Source organism: Numenius arquata, chromosome 2 (genome assembly GCF_964106895.1).
Source record: "Numenius arquata chromosome 2, bNumArq3.hap1.1, whole genome shotgun sequence".
NCBI classification, from domain to species: Eukaryota; Metazoa; Chordata; class Aves; order Charadriiformes; family Scolopacidae; genus Numenius; species Numenius arquata.
In genome coordinates, this window is record NC_133577.1 from 26,324,602 (window position 1) to 26,348,474 (window position 23,873).

The following is a 23,873-nucleotide window of genomic DNA, read 5'->3' on the forward strand; positions in this document are numbered from 1 at the left end:
CTGTGATGACATGACCACTAGAACAACACTACCTCTCTTGGCATTCTTCCAATTTCTAAAATCTGTCGATTTCACCCATTGCTGATACGTGGTTTTTTTTTTACTGATTTGAAAGAAATGGAAAATTTCTTTTTCTTTTAACTCTCCATTGATAAGAATATTCTAGATTACACCTGTTCCCTGACACAAAACCAAAAGCATCTTTCTCCTCTACAGTGCCTGCCATACTTAAGTGGAAACTTCTGCAGTTAGTTGCATCTTTCCTAGTTCTCAACCCGTGAGCAGATGAGTCTTCTACAATTGAAAATGGATACAATTTTCTGATCTTAGTATCTTTACAATTTCCTTTTCCTCAGGATAGAATTATACGAGCAAAATTTACTACTGTAATTATATTCAAATGTCCCATGCCTGCCTTGACAGAAACTTTATGTAAAAAAAAAAAAATCCCTTTGAAGGATAAATCCCCAAGTTTGTTTTCTCACCCTGAAGTGATACTAGGGTAGGGAATTCAGGAAACTAGGTGCTGTGGGTGGGCCACTGCCAGTATACTAAAATTAAAACCTGGTAAATCAATCTCAGCCTAGCCCTTGTTAACTGAGAAAGGCATGGTACAGTATACACAGACAGGTCAAGGAAGGATCAAACAAGTCAAGGGAATTAATTAATCTCTTCTTCTCGGTACTGCTGAGACCACATCTAGAGTGTTGTGTCCAGTTCTGCCCTTCCCAGTGCAAGATACATGGGTATATTGGAGAGAGTCTAGTGAAGGGCCATGATGATAATTAAAGGCTTGGAGAATGTATCATACTAGGAGAGGCTAAGAGAGCTGGGGTTGTTCGGCCTGGAGAAGAGAAAGCTCAGGGGGATCTTATCAGTATGTACAAACACCTGATTGGGGAGGGGGGAGTAAAGAACACAGAGCTAAGCTCAGTGGTGCCTAGCATAAAGACAAGAAGTAATGGACCTCTTAAAATTGATATACTGGAAATTCCATTTAAAAATAGAAGCACCTTTTTTCCTACAGGGGTGTCCAAACAGTAGAACAGGCTCCCTAGAGAGTGTCACAAAGTCTCCATCCTTGGAGATATTCAAAACCTAGCTGGACATGATATTGAGCAACCCTGCTCTAGCTGCCTCTGCTTTGTTCCAGAGGGTTCAACTAGATCATCTCCAGAGGTTCCTTCAAACCTCAACTATTCTATTGATCTGTGATACAGACATTACTACCATTATAATTTCTTAGTGTTGAGAATAAAGTTTATTGCTTGGAGGAAAAAAAAAAAATGTTTGCAGTATTTCCTGTCTGTTGGAATATTTAATAGATAAGATCAGTCTACTTCAGAGAAGATGACCCTTGAAGAGCATCCACAGAAGTGCTGGCTAAATATTAGGATGTGTGGTATTCAAGACAGAATGCCTTGCAGTCATTTCCAGACTTCTTGAAGTAATCAGAGAAACTCTGAAGTGCTCTTGCTCTGAGTGACTCTTCAATCTCTTCATCTTTCTGTTTCACATCAGTATTTTCTCCCTCTTCACATGAAAAGATGTTCAACAACCTCAGAAGAACTGTCCAAACCTGACTTTCTGGTTTCAGGTTCCTGATGGAGCTGTGGCAGTATGATTTGAGATAGTTCCATACCTCTTCTGCTAATTGTACAAAAGCATGCAGGAAAGAATTCAGATACAGTCTATCTTTTGCTTTGGCGTTATTTAAGTAGCTGGAATTTAATTTTCCACTGTTGTCTTCAAGTTCTGTGGTGGAGTAAGTTAGAAAATGTGTGTAGTGTTTTCTTAAAGGAATAAACGCAGATATATTTACTTCAAGGCCAGGTTGGATGGGGCTTTGAGCAACCTAGTCTAGTGGAAGGTGACCCTGCCCATGGCAGGGGAGTTGGGATTCGATGATCTTTAAGGTCCCTTCCAACTCTAACCATTTTATTTTTTTCATGCTTTTTTCATGCTTGCACAGATTCATGTTTTGAATCTGTTTTGAAAACTGCCGTGAATGTCAAAAGAAGGGTCAGAAGGAGAAATTTCCATTCAACTTTTGTTCCTTTCCATGCCATTCCATTTTCCAATACTGCAACTGGAAAAAATATTTTCTCTGTAGCATGGAGCACAGAAAGAAGTGAAGCTATGTTTCTTTTGATTGGAATATTGAAGAAAAAAACCACACAATGTACCACAGGGTTCTCCAAGAAACTAGGCAGTTTACATGTAATTTTTTTGGCTTATTAAGGTAAAAATGAAAATCATTTTACTCCAAAGAAGTATGCAGTAGTTCTCTTGTATTATGGTATGTAACATAGTTCCATTATAAATCAACTATTTTTTGTTGTTCCATAGCGTTTTCCAAATACCAAATAAAATTTAAATTGCAGTAAACAATATAAATGTATTTTCATTTAGTTTTAAAAAAAGACATTATTTAAATATATATTTGAAGATCAGATTGCATTCAAATGCAACCAAACATATTTGGAAGGAGAAATACAACTCAACAAGAGTTCCTTGATCCAAAGACTTTATAAACAGCCAAAGAAAAGGGAGTGGGAATGAAGATTATTGTTTCAGTGCATGATTGAATGGATAAATCTTTTGCAGATTACTAGTAGTCAATAATATCTGGAAGGTGTTCTGTTTTCCATCAGATGTAGCTATACTTCAAATCACTCTATGGACAAAGTATTTTTTTCATAAACAGATGCTAGAAGGGAAAGAAAAAACTATGGAGATGATTTCTTACAAGAGCATATTTATCTGATTGACTAGGTTATTAATTAACACTTTTAAATTACTTTGTTTCCTTTGTTCCAGAGAGCACAATCAGATGAATTAGAAAAAATAGAAAAGCATAGCAAGTCATCCAAGGAAAAAGAAAATGCCAAGTCTTTGGATAAGCCGGAACAGTAAGAACATACTTATGAAAGAACAGTTTTGCCAACTTCAGAAAACTTTCCCTGCTATAGTAAACTATTTAGAGATGTTATATAATAAAAAAAAAAAATACTGTACCTACTGGCAGTGACCCATATAATTTTCTTTAATCACTCCTACAGATTCCTCTATGAGCTCTCGCTAATTCCCAACTTTTCAGAACGTGTATTTTGCATCCTGTTCCAATCAACATTTTCAGAAAGCATTTGTTCAATCCGTCGCAAACTTGAATTGTTACAGAAACTCTGTGAGGTAGGTGGTGCTCTGTGAAAAGGTAGAGCTATATTTCTGATATTTAATCTTGTTCAGTTGTACTCCTATTTCAAAAGTTTTCTCTTTATTTACTTTAAGTACTCATTAAACCTGAAGGATAGTAGAATAGAATGTTTCATGATTGTACTTCAACATCAAAGTGAATTTTAAGATTAGCTTTTTGTACTGAACTGTATCATTTTTTTTTTTGCCATCAATGTATATCAGTCTCTAGAAAATAGAGTACCTTTTCCTTTTGTAAAAGCAAAATCTTCCTTCGTCACAGTGACTGTATCACTCTTTTCCAAGTGCATGTGAGTTCAGTCCACCTTGTGTTTGCTTGGGTTTTGGAAGTGTGCAACTCAATAATATCTCTGATATCTAAAATCAGTTAGATAGCAATGTCTGTAGCTAGAAGATTACAGGAATTTTGTGGTCCTATGCAAAACAAATACCTGGCTTTAAAATGCAGGTTTCATCAGTATTTTCATAACTGAAAACTGTTTGAAATATTTTATTTACTTGTTTTGCCATTTTAATAGGTTGTTTAATTTTATTGATTAAATGTTTGTATTATTCCATGTTGGGTTTTTTATGAACTTACTGCAGAATTCTTCCTAAATTAAATATACTGTTCATCATATCAGCATCAGTTAAGGAATTACTATTTTGTTTTTCTTAACAGGTCACCTCTGATAATATTGTATAGATTTCTTATTATTTTTTCCTAAGTATCCATTTTGGAGATAAAATTCTTCATTCACAACAAAATACATATTAATATTATTCTACTTCTACATGTTGCAGTAGAAGGTTTTAAATTTCCCATATTTGAGCCTCTATATAAGTATTATTTCTAAACACAGTATCAACAAATCTGCTTGTCAGTAACATTGTTAACAGTAAATATTATGAGTTTGAACAGGGAATTGTTTCTCTTTCTGTTTTGTAGACATTGAAAAATGGGTCAGGAGTTATGCAGGTCTTGGGTTTGGTTCTCGCCTTTGGAAATTACATGAATGGTGGAAACAGGACACGGGGACAAGCTGATGGGTTTGGACTAGATATCCTGCCAAAATTAAAAGATGTCAAGAGCAGTGTAAGTTGATTCTAGACTTCCTGTAGGCCTGAGAATGTTAAATTCTCAGAAAATTACTTTGTCTCCATTTCCAAGTAAATGGTGTGAAAATTATGAAGGCATTTCAAGAGGAATTATACTTTATACTTAACTGATCACACTTCTAGAGTAGGATGTATTTATGTAGAAATATGAAAAAGAACCATCTCTTTTTATTGCTGTACAAACAAAAATATGTTAAATTATGTCTTAGTTCCTAATCTGGTATGTATTTGACTTTTGATACACCGAATAGTTCTAATTTTTCTTGTATTCAGAAGCAATACTATGATCCTACCTGTGAAAGGTTTGTTACAGAACTGGAAGCAGTTTTAAAAGAAAAGTTAACTATGATTCGATGCTGATTCAAAATGTTTGTGAGGGGAAAAAAAAAAAAAGTTACTCCTGAAAATGATTGACTAGACATCCTAAGCATTTGGGATAACCCAAAATTCATCATTTATATACATCGTGATTGCAGAGTGTGTATTTCACACTGGACCACAGAACCACCTGAGTAAAGAAAAATCACAGCAAGACATTTTCGATTTAAGATTTGTCTGGTATAGTCATCTGAGTAAGGAGAATGTTTCTTGCATAGTGCTAAACTGCAGCTTGTGTCTTACCAGCACTTTTTTGACTTCAGTTATTCAGACTGGGGTTGTATTCAAATATCTGCTTTGTTTACAGGTTAACAATAATCTTTGAGTCTCTATGGCTATAATGAAAAGATTCATCTGAATATGCACATGGTATGAGGGAAGGTTATAGCAATAATTCATGGGACTTTAAATTGGTCCCTATGTCTACTTAGGGAATCATGGTGAAGATCTACTACTCTGAAAGAGGCAGGAAAAAGAAGGGTTTGTTTCCTTGCTTGGTCACTCGCTAAATATATGTGCTTTAGCTGCTGGGTTAGGTAATGTGAGCAGACTATTGTTTACCCTGAGTTGAGAGACCATGTCAACCATTTGTCTTTAAAGGGAAGGAGGAACTTCATTCTGGCATGCTTGTTTCTTTGGTAAGCCAAGGGAGTAATGATGTGAATGAATCCTTAGTACAATGTGTTTTGGGGCAGTTTACTTTAGCTCAACCTTCTGGTTGACTCCAGATGCATCACAACTTTTAGAACTTGGCTTGGTAGATTGTTTAGGCATGCTAAATTTGGTTTGGTGATTCAGGTCTTTAGTACATAATTTGCTGGAAATGTTATGACTGTTAACCTTGCTATTGCAAGATACACCAGTTTATTTGGTACTGATCAGTCAGAAAAGTTCTTAAAAAATAGTTTTCTGAAACTATCTGAAAGTGTAATTCTGTCAAAAATCCCCTTCAAATCAAAGATTTTCTTCTGAAGTTTCCTTACAGAGATTACAGAAGGGAAACAATGAGAAAGTTGTCCCAAAGACACCCCAAAGTGCCAAAATTTCATTTAGAAAAATAACATTGTTTAATTAAACTTTACTTTGGTTATAGTTATAGATTAATAAAAAGATCTGAATGTTGCCAAACAAGTTGCACACATGAACCCAGAAACAATTTATCTTTTCTTTCTTGGGAAATTTCAAAAAGTAAGGAAACAGATTACAATTAGGTAAACTTCAAAAATCAGGAGTAGCTTACATGACTGTTATGATTAAACGGTATTTCTGTGTGTTGGGGTTTTGTTTGGTTGGGTTTTTGTTGGTGGTTTGGTTTTGGGTTTGTTTTGTTTTTTTTTTACTGAAGGCACCAAATCAGCAAAGTATTTTCTGTACTTGACACTAAATATTTCATTTACTTGAATTATAACTTCTGAAATTTTTTTCAGTTAGTTTCAGTAACACAGCAAACTTTATTCTTTACTACACAGGACAACAGCAGAAGTCTTCTGTCTTACATTGTCTCATACTATTTGCGTAATTTTGATGAGGTGAGTGAGAATTAATTTTGCTCTTTTAAATTCAGGTTTAAAAAATCAACTTACTAAATTCACTCTTCTGTTGTACAAGACGAAGAAATGCTCACAAACATTCTTTGTGCTTTCAATTATATATTTTAGCATATAAAAAAGTAAGGAGCACTATGTAACTGTTGATTTGTGTTTTTGTCAGGATGCTGGAAAAGAACAATGCATCTTTCCTCTTCCAGACCCACAAGATCTCTTCCAGGCTTCACAAATGAAGTTTGAAGACTTTCAAAAAGATCTCCGCAAAATGAAGAAAGATTTGCGAGGTACTGACGCTAGATTAAGTGCTAACTATATGTTACCAGCATATCCCTGCTGATAGTGTTTGTATCATTTTGAGAACTTAAATGATAGTATAGAAATAGTTACACATTTTTGACTCCTCAATTATTATTTCGTTTCCTTAATTTGCTTTTTCATGACCATTTAAGCAATAATTATTTACTGTTGATAATTTGGAAGAGATTATTAAAATAAACAACATCAAATCAGTTAGGTTAAACCTTTTTTTTCAAAAACCAAACAAAAATAATTTCATTTATCTTTTTCAAACTGATTTCAACAAGTCTTTCACCATAAAAAGAACCGCCGAGTGTTGAACCATGTCCATGACAAAAAAAGGTTGATAATCAGGTCCAAATACTATCTAGCAGATAATATATGGCATGTTCTTGAAGACAGGTTATTTCAACTGACTTTACTAAAAAATAATATGCAAAGGAAGTACTTTTTTCTCAAGCTTGTGGAATGATTTCTTTAAATGAACTCAACAAGCTTAAAGTAAGATGTATTTGCTAGACTTAATTAAAGAATATGTATTGCATATATAACATTTCTTAACTTCAGTGCCTTACTTCCCACTGTTATTAAGATAAGTAAGAGTACAATTTGCACAAATGCTGGCTGATATCCATGATCTTCAAAATTTTTGCTAAAAGTCTCTGCCAGACTGGCCAGGTATGTATCATTATGCTAAATCTTGGAGAGAAGAATTCAAATCAAAAAGTGAAATGAACTTTATATTTCTGTTGCCTTGCTGATTTTGAATGCCATGCATCTAGACACCAAGGGATGGTTTGGTAAACCCTGTTAATCCCTGAACAACCTAGAATGGAAGGTTCTTTTTTAAAATAAAACCATAACATGGTTCCCAAATGATATCTGACCTTCCCTTCTTGCCTCTCTCAAGCTTTCTGTTTGGATGTTTTAAAATTTATTTTAAACATTTAGAGGTAATATTTAAAGTTGTATCAAGGTCACTTAGTGTGATACCGAGTAGTGAACTGCAGCACTGTCCATTTGGTGCCCTAAACAATCTAGGGGGCAAAAATCTCGGAGTTCAGCCATGAACATTTATTTCTATGCTTCTTGCAACTTTTAGATTATCTGAGGGCTGATCTCCAAGCTTGCAGATAGAGAATAAAGATGCTTAGGTTTGATTGAAGAAAGGTACTTCAATTCAGGTGCGTGTTTACGAACATCCACAGGGGCAGACACTATTCCTCACAAGTTCACCAAAAATGTTTTTATATGGACAAAAGGCTAAATAGTTTTAGATCAAGGTTGAAATTTTCACACAGGCATAAATCTATTGGGCAAAAAATCCACACTGTGCAGTGATCAAAGCGAGGATTCTGTAAAAATGGAAATTACACGCTTTGCTCTGCCATCAGACTGCAGTTGAATTCTTTCTGTGTTTCCAGTCCAGGCCTTAGACTGGAGTCTCTGCTGTCAGTCTGGTCTATAGTTAATGAAACTGAAGAATGACTGCAGACACCATCCCTCTTTCCCTATTGCCTTTAGTACAAACTTTTTGGGGACAGCATTGGCCTCCTTCTCCATCCTCTCCTGGATATGAAGCGGCAATTTCAATACCAGTCTGCAATCTCATTCATTACTTTATCAGCCCTGAGTGATGCAAAATGCTTTGTGTTGGCTCTCTTTTCCAAAGAAAAGTGTCACCCTAAATTGAAAATAATTTGTGTTAAAAAATTTTTATGACGAGCATTCACTAAAAATTCTAAGTATTCCAATAGCTTAGTTGTTGTAATGCTTTCAGTGAGACAGAATAGCCAAGTTTTTTAAATAGAGTACAAGTTTTAGTTGAATGGATAAAATTACTTCAAAGTGGGTTTCCTCTGCATTTAGTTTAAGTACACTACCAGATTTACTAACATGCATCTGGAACCTTATGAGTTACTAGAGCTAGCAAGTGCCTCATTAAATGACTGAGCAGGAAGAAGGCTGTAGGATGTTGGGCACATTCTGACAAAATCCTAAATATGATCCTCTCCTTTTGAAATCAGTGAGAATAAAAGTATTGAGTATTCCTGGGAAATACAGATTATCAGTGACTTTAAAGATGTAGAAATAGATGCCCATGAAGTATTCCACTTTTATAGTGAGATGCGGACTGTAACATTGGACAAATTTCATCAGTAATTAGATGGAAGATTTCTTGAGAGGATTTCACCATTTGGGGGGTGGGGATGGGGTGTTTGCTTTGTTCTTTATCACTGAAAAACTGAAAATTGCACATAACATTGATGGGAGACAGTATCACCAGTTTAAGGATATTCTGTACATGTTAGTTTCAAATAACCTGCAAACCATGTACAGTGATATCATGCTTAGTACAATGGGGCAGCAGGGTATTGGTTCACCCAGAAATGAAAGCTTCTGAAGATGTTTTATCTCTGTCTTAAGAAAATTTCGATGACCATTTTTCAAGTGTGAGAAGAAGGATCCTTTCATAAAATTATGGGGACGCTTAAAAAAATAACAACAGAAACACAAAGTAGAGGAAGGTTATTACAAAAAAAATAATTGTTTTGTAATCATAACAATAGCAGTTAATTCTAGCAATGCTGTATTTTTCCATCTAAATAGGGCAGTAGTGTTCACAAAGATGTGCAGATATAAATAATCTTTATGGTTCTGTAAAATAATTTTATTGTCATGCTCTTTCACAGTTCTGAGTTTGGCCTTATAGTTGTATTAAAGGAGCTGTTACACTGCTTAAAAAGAAAAAACACTTGTGATGTTCAAACTTGTATGTTTTCATCCTTTTTCACTGTGGAGGCTCTTGTCTATTTTTAAGTTTTCATGAACTATATGCCTCGCTGTTTGTAAATGTTGGAAAAAAAGTATCTTCTAAGATTTCAGATTAAAAGTGTAAGCCCAAAAGACTGTCAGAAAACATGCTGTGTGCCTGTTCCAAGTTTAGTAAGACAGAAATTTGTAATTCTTTTTCTTTATTTATTAAAAAAAAAAAAAAAAAGAGATCTCCCCTAAGACTATAGTGGAAGCTACACTAACCGTGTAATATCAAACTTGCATATTGTTCAGTTTTCGTTTTGTTTTTTAAAATAATATAGACCGCAGAGATAAAGTTTATATACCAAAGAACAGGTAAAACCTTTTGCTAATAAACCAAGTGAGTTTGGCTCCATCTGTTGCTCCCAGATTTCACAGCTCTCCAGGATTCTCACTTTAGCCTTTTTGACTTCAGTGACATATAGTTTGTTAAGCAACTTGATCTGCTTTTGATCTCTCCTGGCTGTCAGCAATGTTCCTTGATGCAGTCATGCCAAGCAATGACTTCTGTTCCTATGTCATTCCACAGAAGAAACTTTAGCGCTTGCCACATGACTTAAATCAACTGACCATGTAAAGAAAATTGGGTATCCAGGGTCACAAGAGCAGTGCATGAGTCTCACTGATTAGCACTTGTGTTGTATATCTATTATTATAAGTATAGTTTTCTAGACACTTCAAAATGCTAGAGGTGCGGCAGAAAGATATGGAAAATGTGTATTGAATAATTAATGTTTTAATCCTCTCTGCTCTGACATTCTCTGGAGATGCAATTGTGGTTTAGGAAAATGTTGGATTTGTGGACCATGAAATTCTTCAAGATGTATTCAGTTTAGGAAAGAAAGTTTAGGAATTAGGTCACTAAAATGGCAGTGAGAGTTACAGTATTTATGAAGTACTTACAGCAAGTTAAATGTTTAGAAGCTGTTCTTTAGCTACACATTAACATTTTAGCTTTACAATAGTAAGTTTATTCTTGCAAATCAAAAACTAATTCATCAGTTGTCACTTGTTGCAAAACTTTCACTGAAGCTCAGCTAAAAGGGAATTAGAAACAATGTCAGGCAGAAAATAAATCTGACTAGTAGAATTTTGAAGAGATGAATAATACCATATAATGCAGACTGCTACAAAATTGAGTTGAAGTCAGTACTTGCTTATATGTCATAATGTTGTCATCTTAAATATCTTTGAAAACTGATTCCAAGTAATAATTATGATAATTAAATATTATTTTTGTAGTGATGCTTTCTTTTCCTACTGTGAGCATTTGCAGGTCATTGAAAAGTCTCCATCAATAAGAAGCTAGGCTGTGTGGCCCAGTATGTCTCCCTGATTTGGAATAAATGTGACTGAGAATGTTTATAAAGTGTTAAGTATTTGCAGAACACTTTGCATTTTAAAAAGTATGTTCCCAGAAAAGCCCCACAATAAATTAGAAAAATGCACATTCCAAATTTTTTCTGTGCTTACAGTCACCTAAAATTATTTCTTCAGCTTGGATCTGCTAGTTTTAGAGCTGGTATGTGCTCTCGGGTTTAATACCTGCTGTGTAAATCAGAGCATTGGAAGTACCATATTGTGCAATAGAAAGACTTTTAAAAGTTGAATTGGGGGTGGTGTCAATGTGGGACTGAGAGAAATGGGATAGTAGTAGGTGTGTTATGCTTTGACCCCTTATGATTTCTTTCGCACTTAGTTATCTCATAACTATTTTAGCTTTTGACAAATCATTCCTCTTGCCTCTGCAATGGTTACCCCTAACACCTAGAAAGAGGCCTCAACTCTAAAAGTTCAGTTGAACCGTAGTTGGAGATGGAATTTTCCTCTTCATGGCCAACTCTGTGTCTGGGGTGCATGGGTAAGTTTGCAAAATAAGATTGTGTCCACTGTTAGTTCTTTCATAGGTAAAATTAATGTTTGCAGGCTAAAATTAAAAAAAATTCACCATTCTGTTTGCACATCATCCCCTCTCTCTCACACACACATATCCTTGTATATTTTCATATTCACAAGACACTCTGTTTCCATCACAGTTCTGATTATGGGGCTAAGACTTTGGCAACTTCTTAATCACTGCCACTTCTTGATCAGGAACAGAGGCAGTATTAATTTCAACTTCAATTAACAAAGTTAAGCAGCCTAAGCCATTTAGGCTCTCACTATAGCTGACAGAAAAGGAAGAGATTGCTCATCTAAAACTGATTGTCCGCTCCTAAAGTGGAGTGCTAAGGAATTCATTGCCTCATCAAAACTTTATGTTTTAACATAATTTGAAGTATCTGTGCTTCTGTTATTCTCTGTCAATAGTTCTGATATAAATGGGAATTAAGATTTTTCACAATTAAGAAATAGATCTTCTATTTTTCTTATATGATCCATAGATCCATATTCTGATGAAAAGATACCTTCAGTCTTTTATAATAAAATGCCAAATCTCTCAAGGTAATTATTAACAAACTAATATAGCAACATTAGCAGTTCTGGTCAATCCTACAGTTATCCATACAGTCTACCTTTACAGAAACAGCTATTATTTTAATCAAATTAAATATTTACTTTTGCCTACTTGTTAACAGCTGTGCATCCACAAATTCTAGCTGTTTGTTCAGCTATCACTGAAAGGGTTAATTGCTGCAGCTATGCAGCATGCAGACTCCTAAACCTAAAGCAGATGTAAACTAAAGCCAGGCTTTCAGTCAATCTGTGAGTCATATTTTACTGTCCTTAAAACTCCAAACAAGGAGCTGTCTATGGAAGCCCTTGAAGACTCAGCAGTTCTTAGTGTAAGTCTTTACAATTCCAAAAAAATAAATAAAAGAAAATTAAGAGGTCTTTCTGTACTTGTGACTGAGTTCATCAGAGTTTGTCTTTTGATGAGGCCAGTATTGTTTCCTTTTGGTAGAGTCTAAGCTTTCTTTTAAAGTCATAGGTTGCAGCTGCAAGGAATCCAAAAAGCACTGAGGAAGTTGTGAAAACAGTGGTTGTGCTCTCATGTACTTTTCAGGCAAGTAGGACACAGGTACATCTCCTATGGCAGTCTGAGTATTCAGAACCTCTGAAAATTAAGGATGTCATTTCAAAACTTCCTTAAAAACTTAAAAAAGAAATAGTGTATCAAATCTCAGTGCAACTTGTGCATTCAAGTATCTTTAAACATCTCGAAAATCCACTTAAATTCTATAGGACTTCTCTAGATAAGTATGTGGTTTCAGAAGTCGTTAACCAAAACATCCTAATGGACCTGTTTACTACTTATCCAAGATAATTCACAGTTCTGTTTGCTTTCTTACTGTGCTTTTTGGTGGGTTTTTGTTGTTGGTGGTTTGGTTTGGTTTTTTTTTTTAATGTTAAGGGTATTGAAAGAAAAATCATGATGCCCGTTATTATCCTGACCAAAGACAATACAGTAAGACTGAGGAGCAGCTGCTCATCTGCTCACACTTTTTGTTCAAAAAGGCATATTTTAGGATTAGAAGAGACTTGTGCTTCCAAGGGCTAAAATTTGGTATCCAGCAGAGCTAGTTGGAAAACATGCACTAAAAAGTTACTCTGAATTTCAAAAACAACAGCAACTAATTTTGATACTGAGACTGGGTGTATTTTAGATCACTTACCAGAATTGCTTGCTGAAAGTGTTAGTACAATGCACAGAATGTTTTGAGACTCTTCTTTTCCTTTTCTGGATAGATGTCTCTTAATGAATGTTGGCTGTTGTGAAACTTTATACAGTTTTAGTATATTGACCTAAAATTTAAAAAGAAGACAAGCATGCTAACACTTGAAAAATGGCAATTAATTGTATTTTAACATGGAAATAGCGAATGAGAGGAGATTCTTGAGATACTGTATACAGCTGGAATTGCGCTTTTTTTTTTTAATCTCTAAACTGGTTTTGAACACAGATTTTCACATTAATTTCCACATCAGGAGCATTTGAGAGATCTGTGTACATATGAGCAAAACACTATCAGTTTGGATCGCCAAAATTTAGAAGGTCCTCCCACAGGAATCCATTTGAATTGCTACTCTTGAAAATCACATACAGTCCTCCACAGCATATGATGTTAGAGAGGAGAGAAAACTAGATGGACTTTTGGTCTTTTCCGTTGCTGAGATATTGCTTATATATTAATATTGATTTAGAGTGTTGGAGAAGAGGTGTCTCCGCCCATGCCAACTCCTGCTTAGGATTTGAGATCTTTGGAAGGTATAAGCTCAGTGCATGGGGACTGGGTATTCAAGACTACAGGGATCTGAAAACTTCACCCTGCTGCAAAGCAATATGAAGAAGTTTTTATTTTCCTTTATTCCTATTTGGGCCATCCCAGGTTGTGAAATAGGCTTCTGTCTAGTGCTTGGCTTTTGTGACTGCCTACATGATTCTCATTTGTGGTGCCTTAAATGCCTTTCAATTCTTTCATTATAAGAAAGCTTAAAATCTGCTTAAAGTAAACTGAGTTTAGGAATATGCCAGCTTTGTCTAAGTTTCTTAGTTGTGTACACATCTCCTGAGATGTGAGAATAACTGAACCTGTGAGAACTGGGATGATAACAGAACAAGTTTTGAGCCTGTTATCAAATAAGATACAAGCTTTTGTTTCAGACAAAACGTTTACAAACTCAGAGCACAGTTTTGAGCAGATTCCTTTTGCCAAACTATTCCTTTGATATCTGGGAAGTTTAGCGGGGCTGTTTTATGAGAGAAATTTATTTGTGTATGAAGCTGCGGAAAAAAACAAAAGAAATCAAATATAGAAGACTGTTGGTATTCTCTCAGTGTTTTTTTTTTTCTTTTTGCATGTTTCACATCCACATTGCTTAGAAGTTATGAAATACACTTCTGACACAAACATTTATTCAGTATCTGATTCCTTCACTTAGGCAGAAATATTGGTAACTGTCTAGTGTTTTGTGTTTCTTTCATATGATCGATGCTTTAGTTTCTTCAGTTACAGTGAGGAATAACAATACCTCATCGAAACAGTGGGCTTTTATACTCTGGTGACAAGTTACAGAACATCATAAACGAGTGCTATATCTAACAGGTTGTGCAGGGAGACCACGATTCTGCTCTTGGTGTTCTGGAAAACTGGGAAACTTAGAAGACCTTACAGGCCTGTTAATTCTGTAATGAAGAAAGCATCTGATGAACTAGTTTGTTTTAAGCATCATAATACTCATATTAGTATTGTAATAATGACAGCATTTGTCCTATTTTTAAAGGTTGGGTGCTACATATGATAACTTACTTTCTATAAAGCAAGAAAAAGGGATTTTTTTTCCTGTGTTTTCTTTGCTTTTTAAATGACTTTGACATCGTTTGCAATTCAGGAATAAGGTCAATAAAGGACTCTTCTGAACATCACTGGTTTTAGTCTTCTAATGGGAGGAGGGGGGAATAAACAAAAAAAAACCTCTACCAAAAACTGGAGACACAAAGCTATCATTAAGGGCGTTCCCTTTCCCCCACCTCACATACATGCACAAAAAAATCAACCCCTGAGAGCTTTCATTGTCTGAATGGTTAAAGAACAGACATTTAATTCTGACAATGTTACATGTTTTTCTTTTCCATAGCAAGTTGAATATAAAGGATAGTATATCCCTGCATTTCCTTATAGACTTTGAAAAGGGACTCCTTCAGGCTATTGGCATGGGTATAGGCTAAGATTTTTGGTGGGTACATATCTTCATAAGATCTATACTTCTCTCAAATCAGCGGAGAGATCAAGGGCTCATCCTGAGCTGCAGACATTGATTCAAGAGAATATAATGTTGTACTTCTGTGAAGAATATGTAATCCATATTCTGCAAAAACATGGAATTTGGGTGATATTAAATGTTATGGTAGGTTCTATAGTATCTTTCAGCTCTGCCACTTATTTCTGAATAGGAGAAAAGAATAATAAAATCCTGTAAATCACCATCACAATGCATTCCTTTGCAGGATAGTACATAGCTTCACTATTTTTTTGTCTGTCATATGCTATAAGAAAACTCATAGTCGTTTGGATCCCCTCCCCTATTTCACATGTGTTTATTAACATTTGTTTAAGAATCTGCAAGATAATGTGGGAACTTTTGGAACAGGGTTCTGTTCATACTGTTTTCATATGGAATTTTAAAGTTTCCTTTGCTAAGTTTATCAACACATCTTGATTATTATTTTTTTTTTTAATAATTTTTAGACATAGCAAAAATATCAGCACAGCAAAGGAAAGTTGAATCATTGTGTATTTAGTCTGTAAGCTGACCAACAGTAAGCACTTTTTTATCAAAGGAACAGATTCTGGTCTCTTCCATTCTGAAGGAACAGGTTTCTCCTACCTTAGAAACATTTCATATCCAGCATAAATTAGCTTGAATAGTTGGTGGACGGATGATGGTACCACCTCACTAATGAATAATCTGTGTCAGGGCTGCTTCAGGCTCCAGCTTCTCTGTCCTGGTCTCCAGTGCAGTAAGAACCAAGCTCTCCTACTCCAAGGTCTCTCATAGAGTTCAAACCAAGATAACTATACTCTTATATTCTTTCGCTTTAATAATTTTGCACTATTACTTTTGAACAATGCAAGGCACTTCACTATTTCTGTGGTTTTAGCCAGGTATCAAGCCCTCATCTGGCTTTACTCATTAAATTAAGGTCCTTCCTACTATTTGGTGCGGGTTTTGCATCTGACCTTTGTTTTGGTTCAAGCGCTGTCACCTAGGGGCAGGTATATCAACATGACCTGGGATCTGAGTTTGTTATTTCATTCCCATACTTTTTTCAGCCCCTTGAATTTGTCTTTCTCCTTCAAAACAACTGAATGTTTTTGTTAATTTTTGTTACCATTCAGTTAAACTAACACATTGGCCACAAGTTTTCTGTATATTTTAGTCAAAAACATTTGACCAGGCACATAACTGTTACTGACTCTATTTTCATAGTGTTTGTACTTGAGGTAGTGTGTTTGAGGCACATATTCCAGCAGTTTCACTGGCTATGCATTAATGTGTCTTTTATCACAGTATGCAGATCCATACTGTGATGTATCATCCTAAACTAATCTGTTATTTCAATTTCAGTATGTGAGACAGAAGCAGCAAAAGTTTATCAGCTATCACTAGAAGAGCACCTCCAGCCTTTCAAAGACAGCATGGAGCAATTCATTAGTCAAGGTAAATAATGAAACGTCACTTAACCTTTTCATGACATTTCAAAGGAAAGTTATGGGAACAATGTTTATACATTGTGGGAAAGGGACTGTTTATTTTGGCGTCATAGAAAGATGTGGATTAGTTTAATCAGATGCCACACAGTTCTAAAAGATTTAGAAAATGATTCTGTTGTACTGTAGGTGACTCACTCCTGCATGACAGCAAAGACAAATACTATTGGCTTGAGTGTGTGATCTTCTGATAAGTTCAACATTCCAGTAGAAAACAATTTTACAACCTGTGTTCCTTGAAAAATTATTGAAGCTGGATCTGTTTCATTAACTTCTTTCCAAAGAGATAATTCTTTTGTATGCGCCAAAACCATGGAATAAGCATAGCAAAAGTAGTTAAAGGTTTTCCAGATATAAGGCAAATCCATATGAAATTCTTGGATGTGATTAGTGGAAAACGCTGCAAGCAAAAATATATTAGAAATATCCATGATGGACTGGCATCCTGAGTGATAGAAAGAAAACACTTTAAAAATGACTAGACTATGTTTTCAATGCTTTACTAGACCTTTCTTTTGAAAGAATGTAGGAGATATGGACAACATTAATTTTTGACTAGCAGTATATCAGAGCATCTTTTGAAATACTACTCTGAAAGAGTATACTTGGTATTGACCAATTAACTTCTTGATATAAGTTAGAATTCAATGCATTAGGGTGACAATGACATGATGAGTGCACCAATGAAATTTTAACTTTCTTGAACACTTTGCTGCTACTTCTGCTTTTATATTGCATTTTATAATAGAAGGCAGACCTTTTATCTCCTGATCAGGTACCTTATGTAAAAAGTCAATTTCTACTGCTGATTTAATGGAGCTGTCAGTAATTTGTTAGCATAGAGCTGTGTTAATGAGGTATCGTATATAGAAATATTAACTGAATGTGCATTATGTTTGAGAGGCCAGTCAGATATGAATTTATCTCTGCTTGGTTAGAATATTCAAGATGACCATCTATCCAAACTTATATAAGTGAAGTACATATATTCTAGTATATACTGATCTACGCTATAGGATTGTTAATTACAGTGAATAAATTCAGCAGAACCACTATTTTGAATCATCAAATGTGAACTGATGTTTTCTAAGACAAATGTCTATTAGCCAAACCTGGCAAACATGATGTTGTCTCCAGCAACAGTAAGTATGAACTGCTCTAAAGCTGGATTCTGATTATGTACATGACGTATAAATGTTACATTAGTGGCATGATTTAACATGTAACAAGTGTTTTACATTAGGTTTATATTATTATTTATATATATAGATAGGGTACAATCAAATCACAAGTTGGTCTGAAAGAGATCACTAATGGTATACTGTAAATCGTGCCATATGTTTGCATATTAACCTTAATAACAGACTAGAAAATCAAACATGAGGATTATGTTTCATCAGCCGTATATCTGTTAAATTTCTTTCCCTTCCTGTAGAAACCATTCTTTCAGAAGTATCTGATTCTATGCTTGAGCTTACTTTATGGTTTCTGACTATGACTTCCAGAGCATAATTATATATAAGCTGTATAGTATTCTGTTCTGGTTTTGCATGGATACACAATTCCCTTTCTTGACTATGTGTCTGTATTTTAGGAAAGTGAGGAAAAAGAGGAGAGGAGGGACAGGGGAGAAAAATACATGCATCTCATCCATCAAGAAATTTGCTCCGTTCCCATGTTAGCAGTGGATATTGTTGGGTGCTTGACAAAAGGAGAAACCCATAATGTCAGTAGAAATATCGTCACATTTTAATGAAAATAGCTGGAAATGTGTATTGTGAACACAGTGGACTGTGACTAAACAATTTCTATATATATTTAAAACTATAAGACATAGTTTGCAGAATTCTGTCCCAGTGTAAGAAAGACAAAGGTTAACATATAAGAAAAAAGAATCCCTGGTTAAGTTCCAAAAATAAAGTAATTTTAAATACCTTTCATTATGAAATCCTTTGTTTTTACTTCATGGGATTGAATTCAGACTTGAAAGAGGCCATGTTTAAAGCAGGATTTCTCTTTCCTGTTCAGTGTTTGACAGGCTTTTGATCTAGATATTTTTTCTAAGGGCTTTTGTTGTTTATGTAGACATAATCGATGAGTCTTTTCAGCTAGACTGCACACATGATCATTTAGAAAAACAGAGGGACAATTCTTGGCACCTTTTGGGGATTTGTGTTTATATAACATATGCTCTGGGCAAAGAAAAACCAAGCTTTAAGTTTTATCTTTTCAAGTTCCAGTTTCTCTAAAGTCACAAAAAGTTTTAACTTATAATTCAGATGAAAAGCATTTTTCATAGGGTTGAATAATTTGGCATGTTTATATGATGCTTTTTCAGAGTAGATAATGGGACCCAAAAGTTCAAATAGCTAGTTATTCACAGCATATTCACTGGTACTTGTTGCTAGCAGCTAAAATGGAAAATGGTTTCCCCATAGGCAAGAAAACTTGAATATCAAATTAAATATCCTTGGCAAGGGGTTAGAATGGCACTGCTTTATAAGAACTGTTACTGTTTGGCACAGTTATATAACTTTGAAGTAAGTTACTGTAACTAGTCTAGCTGATTGTTACTATTCATGTATTAATAAAAACTCCTTTTTAACGTTAACACTTTTATTAGATTCATCAGAGACAAAAAAGGTTGTATATTACTAGCTTACTCATAAAGATTATTGCCTACGAAAGATAAAGATGAGGAAGAGACAAGAACATGTTCAGAGTTGTAATGTTTTAGATGAAAATGCTAGTCGTATATATGATTAAGGCCATTCAGCATTTGCCTTGCCAGCCTAGTCAGTATATTCATTAAAATATGCAAATTAAGGAAAGGATTCCAGTCCTTTTTCTGATGGACTTTCATTTTTAAGGGTCATTCTTAAAATGATTATTCTACTTAACAGAAGATCAAACTACCTGTCCTACCCTCTCTACACTGGCTTAGTGGATATTTGCAAGTGTGCTTTATCCTATACATTTGATTTCTGAGGGTCTATGTGCCTCAAGACCTCCAAGGCAGTCCTCTCTGTTCTTCCCTGTTTCCTGTCCTCTTTTTGGGTCCACATGCTGCAAATCATCAGTCACAAAGTATAGAATGTGGTGCTTTTGTTTTCACAAATGTCAATATTTTTTTCCTGCAATTCTCTATAGCTACAGGGTTTTAAAAGGGAAAAGGAAATGAGAAAAAAAAGAAGAGCTACTTCAAAAAAGGAGGTTGGAGAAAAATTGTCAGAAAATACAAGACTTTTAAAAAATTATATTGTTTTGTTTGTTACATATTTCTGTTTATTTAAGGGTTTCCAATATTTGAGTAATATAAAATATAAGCATGAAATTTAGTAGAACAACGGTTCCTTTCCAATGAAAAGTTATTCAGACCAAACTGTAGGAATTTAAGAAGTGCTGTTTGTATCTCCTCAATACAAGGTACGTGTTCACTGAGGTTTTCTGTCCTTGAGTTATTCCCCACAGGTTACCACGATTTGAATAAGAGAGATTGCAAAGGAAAACACTATTTGGGAACATTGTCTCCTTTGTTCTATATATAGTTGTGGATAGGTAGGGACACTAAAACATCAGAGATCACATCCACCAGTTTAGAAAGCTTCAGAAATCACATCTTTTCCTAGGGGAAATGTGTCTGACACACAGGACGATGGGGAAATTCCGAGGGTTCTAATCATCATGCAATTTGTAGAGGAATTTCATTAGCATTTAGTAATCCTTTAACCTCAATCCCACTTGATTAGACAGCCAGCTCATGTTGGAGTATTGTGTGTGCGTGAACCACCAATGAGTCTTAGTCCTCAGGTTTTAACTGTGGTTAACTTTTCATTGAAAAACAGTCTTTGGGTGTTTGCTGTTGGGACCGCAGCTACGTTGTGCATTCTTGTCAGTGTGATAAGGCAGGAAACTTATGACAGGAGGCAGCAACCATTACTGCCCTGGAAAAGTAAGTCTGGTTTGGGAGCTGGGAAGAGGCAACGTGTTGGAAACATAGCTTTTCCACTGAGATTCTATAAATTGTGTAAATGTTGCAGGCTTCAAATCTGAGCAAGTTATCCAATATCATATTCAGAAGCCAAACCAATATCATTAGTTTTAAACTTTAGAAAAAGCATTATGGCGTAGGAAATTTAAGCACTAGAACACGTTGTAGAAGTAAAAACATAAATTTCTGATGTTTAGCTAGTTCATCTAAAATCATTGGGAACGATTCCAATATTATGGTACGTTTGGGGGTACAAGGTAACCATTCAAACTTTGGTTCTTTCTAGTCTTATTTTACAAGATTCTGCAGTTCTACTCTTGTTAGTGAATGCCAGCTCCAGGTTTCATTCGTGTGGACCCAAGAATATAGACTCTTCTCCAGACTCAAATTCTAGCCACATCCTCATGATCTTGCAAAATAAAGATGTTAAAATTGTCCTTTTGGGTGAACGGTCTGTAACCATCTCTCTCTTTTGCCAGGAAGAGCATTCAGGAATCTGGTTTCCAAACCATTAGTAAATGAATGTATAAATCACAAAGTGCGTTGTATTTATTGCTGTAGCTGCAACCAGATAGTTGGCCGTGACTTGTTCTTTTAGGTCAAGAAGCAAAAGGCTGTGCATCATCAAATGATGGATTGTGAATGAGACTAAAGCATCAGACTGATTCTTGGATGGCTGGGTTCAGTTCCTGGCTCCAGAAGTACTGTAGATGATTGCGAAATGAATGCTGCCAGGGTAATCTTAATTCTGGCATTTTCTACGCCACAATGATTGATTTTGCAGATTCTATTTTCTTTAAATGTTGCTTTTGTAATTTGATTAATCTAAGGGAGAACATAACACTACTTCATAATTTTTCTAAAAATAATTTGAGAAAATATGACTAAAACACCATTAGGAATATATACAAATAAATGTTTTTCTTTTAAAAATTGCACAGAACATGAAGGGGTTGGATACTGGTAGATTTGTATTCACTTTAAATATTATTATCAAAATATACTCATTATCAAGATTTAAAAACCCACATTTTTTTTCATTTTAGAAGAAAATATTGGAGGGATATGAAAAGCTAGCAACATAAAGTCACTAGAACAAAAGATGTAGGAATTCACACTTAAACAAATTAGTTCCATGAATGTTTACACTTTTATGTTAGTATTTTTGTTGGATTTTGAACGAGCTTTTAAAACTTGTTCTTTGAATGCTGAAAGTATTTTTTTTTAATCTCACACTGACATCTTAATGCTAAATAATAGTTTAATGTCAGTATTGTATAAACTTGTCCCTACCTCAAATGTCAGCACTGCCATTGGTGTGCATTATTACATAATAATCCTAATTCAGATTGTGTTGTATTTGCAGCACTAAACAGGCTTCACTGAATTAGTCTCACCTTGCCTCAAAGTCCATGAAAGGCCAAACCCTTAGATGGGCTGGCAGCTGTTTGTGCCTTTGGCACAGGACCTCATTTAATTGTTTTTGAGGACATCAATACAATGATTGCAGACAGCACAGATGTGGTAGAGGAAAAAAGGTATTTTGGCATCACTTGGGAACAGATCAATGCATGAGTGTCATAATAGCATGATAGCATTTAGCTCCTTCATTGGCCCTAATGCCTATGGTGTGACCTGTTCTCCAGCACTGCAGAGTTCAAGGTCACAACTAACAGCCTTCCTTTTAAATCACGCTTGAAATCTCTTGCTGTATCTTTACTGTACCTAATAACATGTGTTTAGTCCTAGGTATGCTAGTTAACTGCATGCCTTTTTAGTGCCTAGTCCTGACATTACTAAGACCTTAGAGCAATGTAGGGTTTTAGAATCAGTAGCAAGGAACATGGGGTGAGGAACTCAAAGCTGCATATCAAATACAATGTATTTTACTTCTGTGAATGCAATATATGACAACATTATAGTGAGTAGTTGCTGAATGCACATAACTAAGTATGATGGAGTGATTTTCTTGAGGTTTTTGGGAGGGGAGGGAGGGGGGAGTTGTGGGTGTGTTAGGTATTGGATCTGGGTCCCATCTTTCAAAGGGTGGCAAATAATCTATCTTCTTACGAGACTGCTGCCTGAAATGCATTAAAAGAGGACACAAATAGCAAAATGCGGAGTTCACATCTTGAAACAGAGCGTGCATGAGGAGTAGATAGGACTCATGCTGACTTTTTTTTTTTTGTTATATTAATTAATCATAGAATCATAGAACGGTTAGTGTTGGAAGTGACCTTAAAGATCATCGAGTTCCAACCCCCCCCTGACATGGGGAGGGACACCTCCCACTAGACCAGGTTGCTCAAAAGCCCTATCCACCCTGGCCTTAAACACTTCCAGGGATGGGGCATCCATAGCTTCCCTGGGCAACCTGTTCCAGCGCCTCACCACCCTCACAGTAAAGAATTTCCTCCTAATATCTAATCTAAATCTCCCCTCTTCCAATTTAAAACCATTACCCCTTGTCCTGTCACTACACTTCCTGACAAAGAGTCCCTCTCCAGCTCTCCTGTAGGCTCCCTTCAGATATTGGTAGGCTGCTATGAGGTCTCCCTGCAACCTTCTCTTCTCCAGGCTGAACAACCCCAGCTCTCTGTCTGTCTTCACTGAAAAGTCAGTCTCCTTTTATAGAGTCTGTTGTTGTTAAGTTTAAATTTTTTTAACTTTGAACAAAGATCAACTTTCAGTGCTCCCATATTCACTGTTCCATGCGTCTTGGTCATCATCTATGGGGCTAGCGTACAACTTGAGTTCTTCCTGTTGTGTGAAAGTGTAAAGTTATTGTGAAGTGCAGTTGGTTGGAATCAATATAAATATTTATGCATTTAACTTTTCATAGGTGTTGAAAAAAGTGGAACAATATAATTAGAAGTATTATACCACCATAGTGGTATATTAGTCCACCATATCAGGTGCTCTATCCTCGGTTATTTTCAAGAAACTGGGATCTCAATGAAGTATTTAAATGTTCTTTATTATGTATGTAAGAAAATCTTAGAAAATGGGTGAGAGGAGTAGGTATTCTTTATGCTCACAACCTTCTATGAATTTGTCATAGAAAATATAGAAGGATGTAAAATTCTTCCTAGGATTCCTAGAAGAAATTCTGCTGTTGTCTCTTTGCAAAGCTCTCTTAGCTTGAATGTACCTGATAATAAACCATCCAAGTGTACTTGGATCTTTGTTCACCGTAAATAGAAATTCTCAAAACTATAGCAACGTAGCTCTAATGACTCATTGAAAAGGCATTGTATCTGTCAAAAAAAAAAACCCTAACAAAACTGGCTCCACTTGAAAGTTACTGGAAAGCAC

The 23,873-nt window shown here is 35.3% G+C and overlaps 1 protein-coding gene across 1 annotated transcript in view; it reads left to right on the forward strand.

Moving 5' to 3' along the window:
* FMN2 (formin 2) overlaps positions 1 to 23,873 on the forward strand; it is a 164,026-nt gene that overhangs the window by 98,218 nt on the left and 41,935 nt on the right. The window contains exons 11-16 of the mRNA XM_074161579.1: positions 2,821 to 2,912; positions 3,063 to 3,192; positions 4,145 to 4,291; positions 6,162 to 6,221; positions 6,403 to 6,523; positions 16,425 to 16,517. Coding sequence (XP_074017680.1) covers positions 2,821 to 2,912; positions 3,063 to 3,192; positions 4,145 to 4,291; positions 6,162 to 6,221; positions 6,403 to 6,523; positions 16,425 to 16,517 — 643 coding nt within the window. The remainder of the gene's footprint in view (positions 1 to 2,820; positions 2,913 to 3,062; positions 3,193 to 4,144; positions 4,292 to 6,161; positions 6,222 to 6,402; positions 6,524 to 16,424; positions 16,518 to 23,873) is intronic.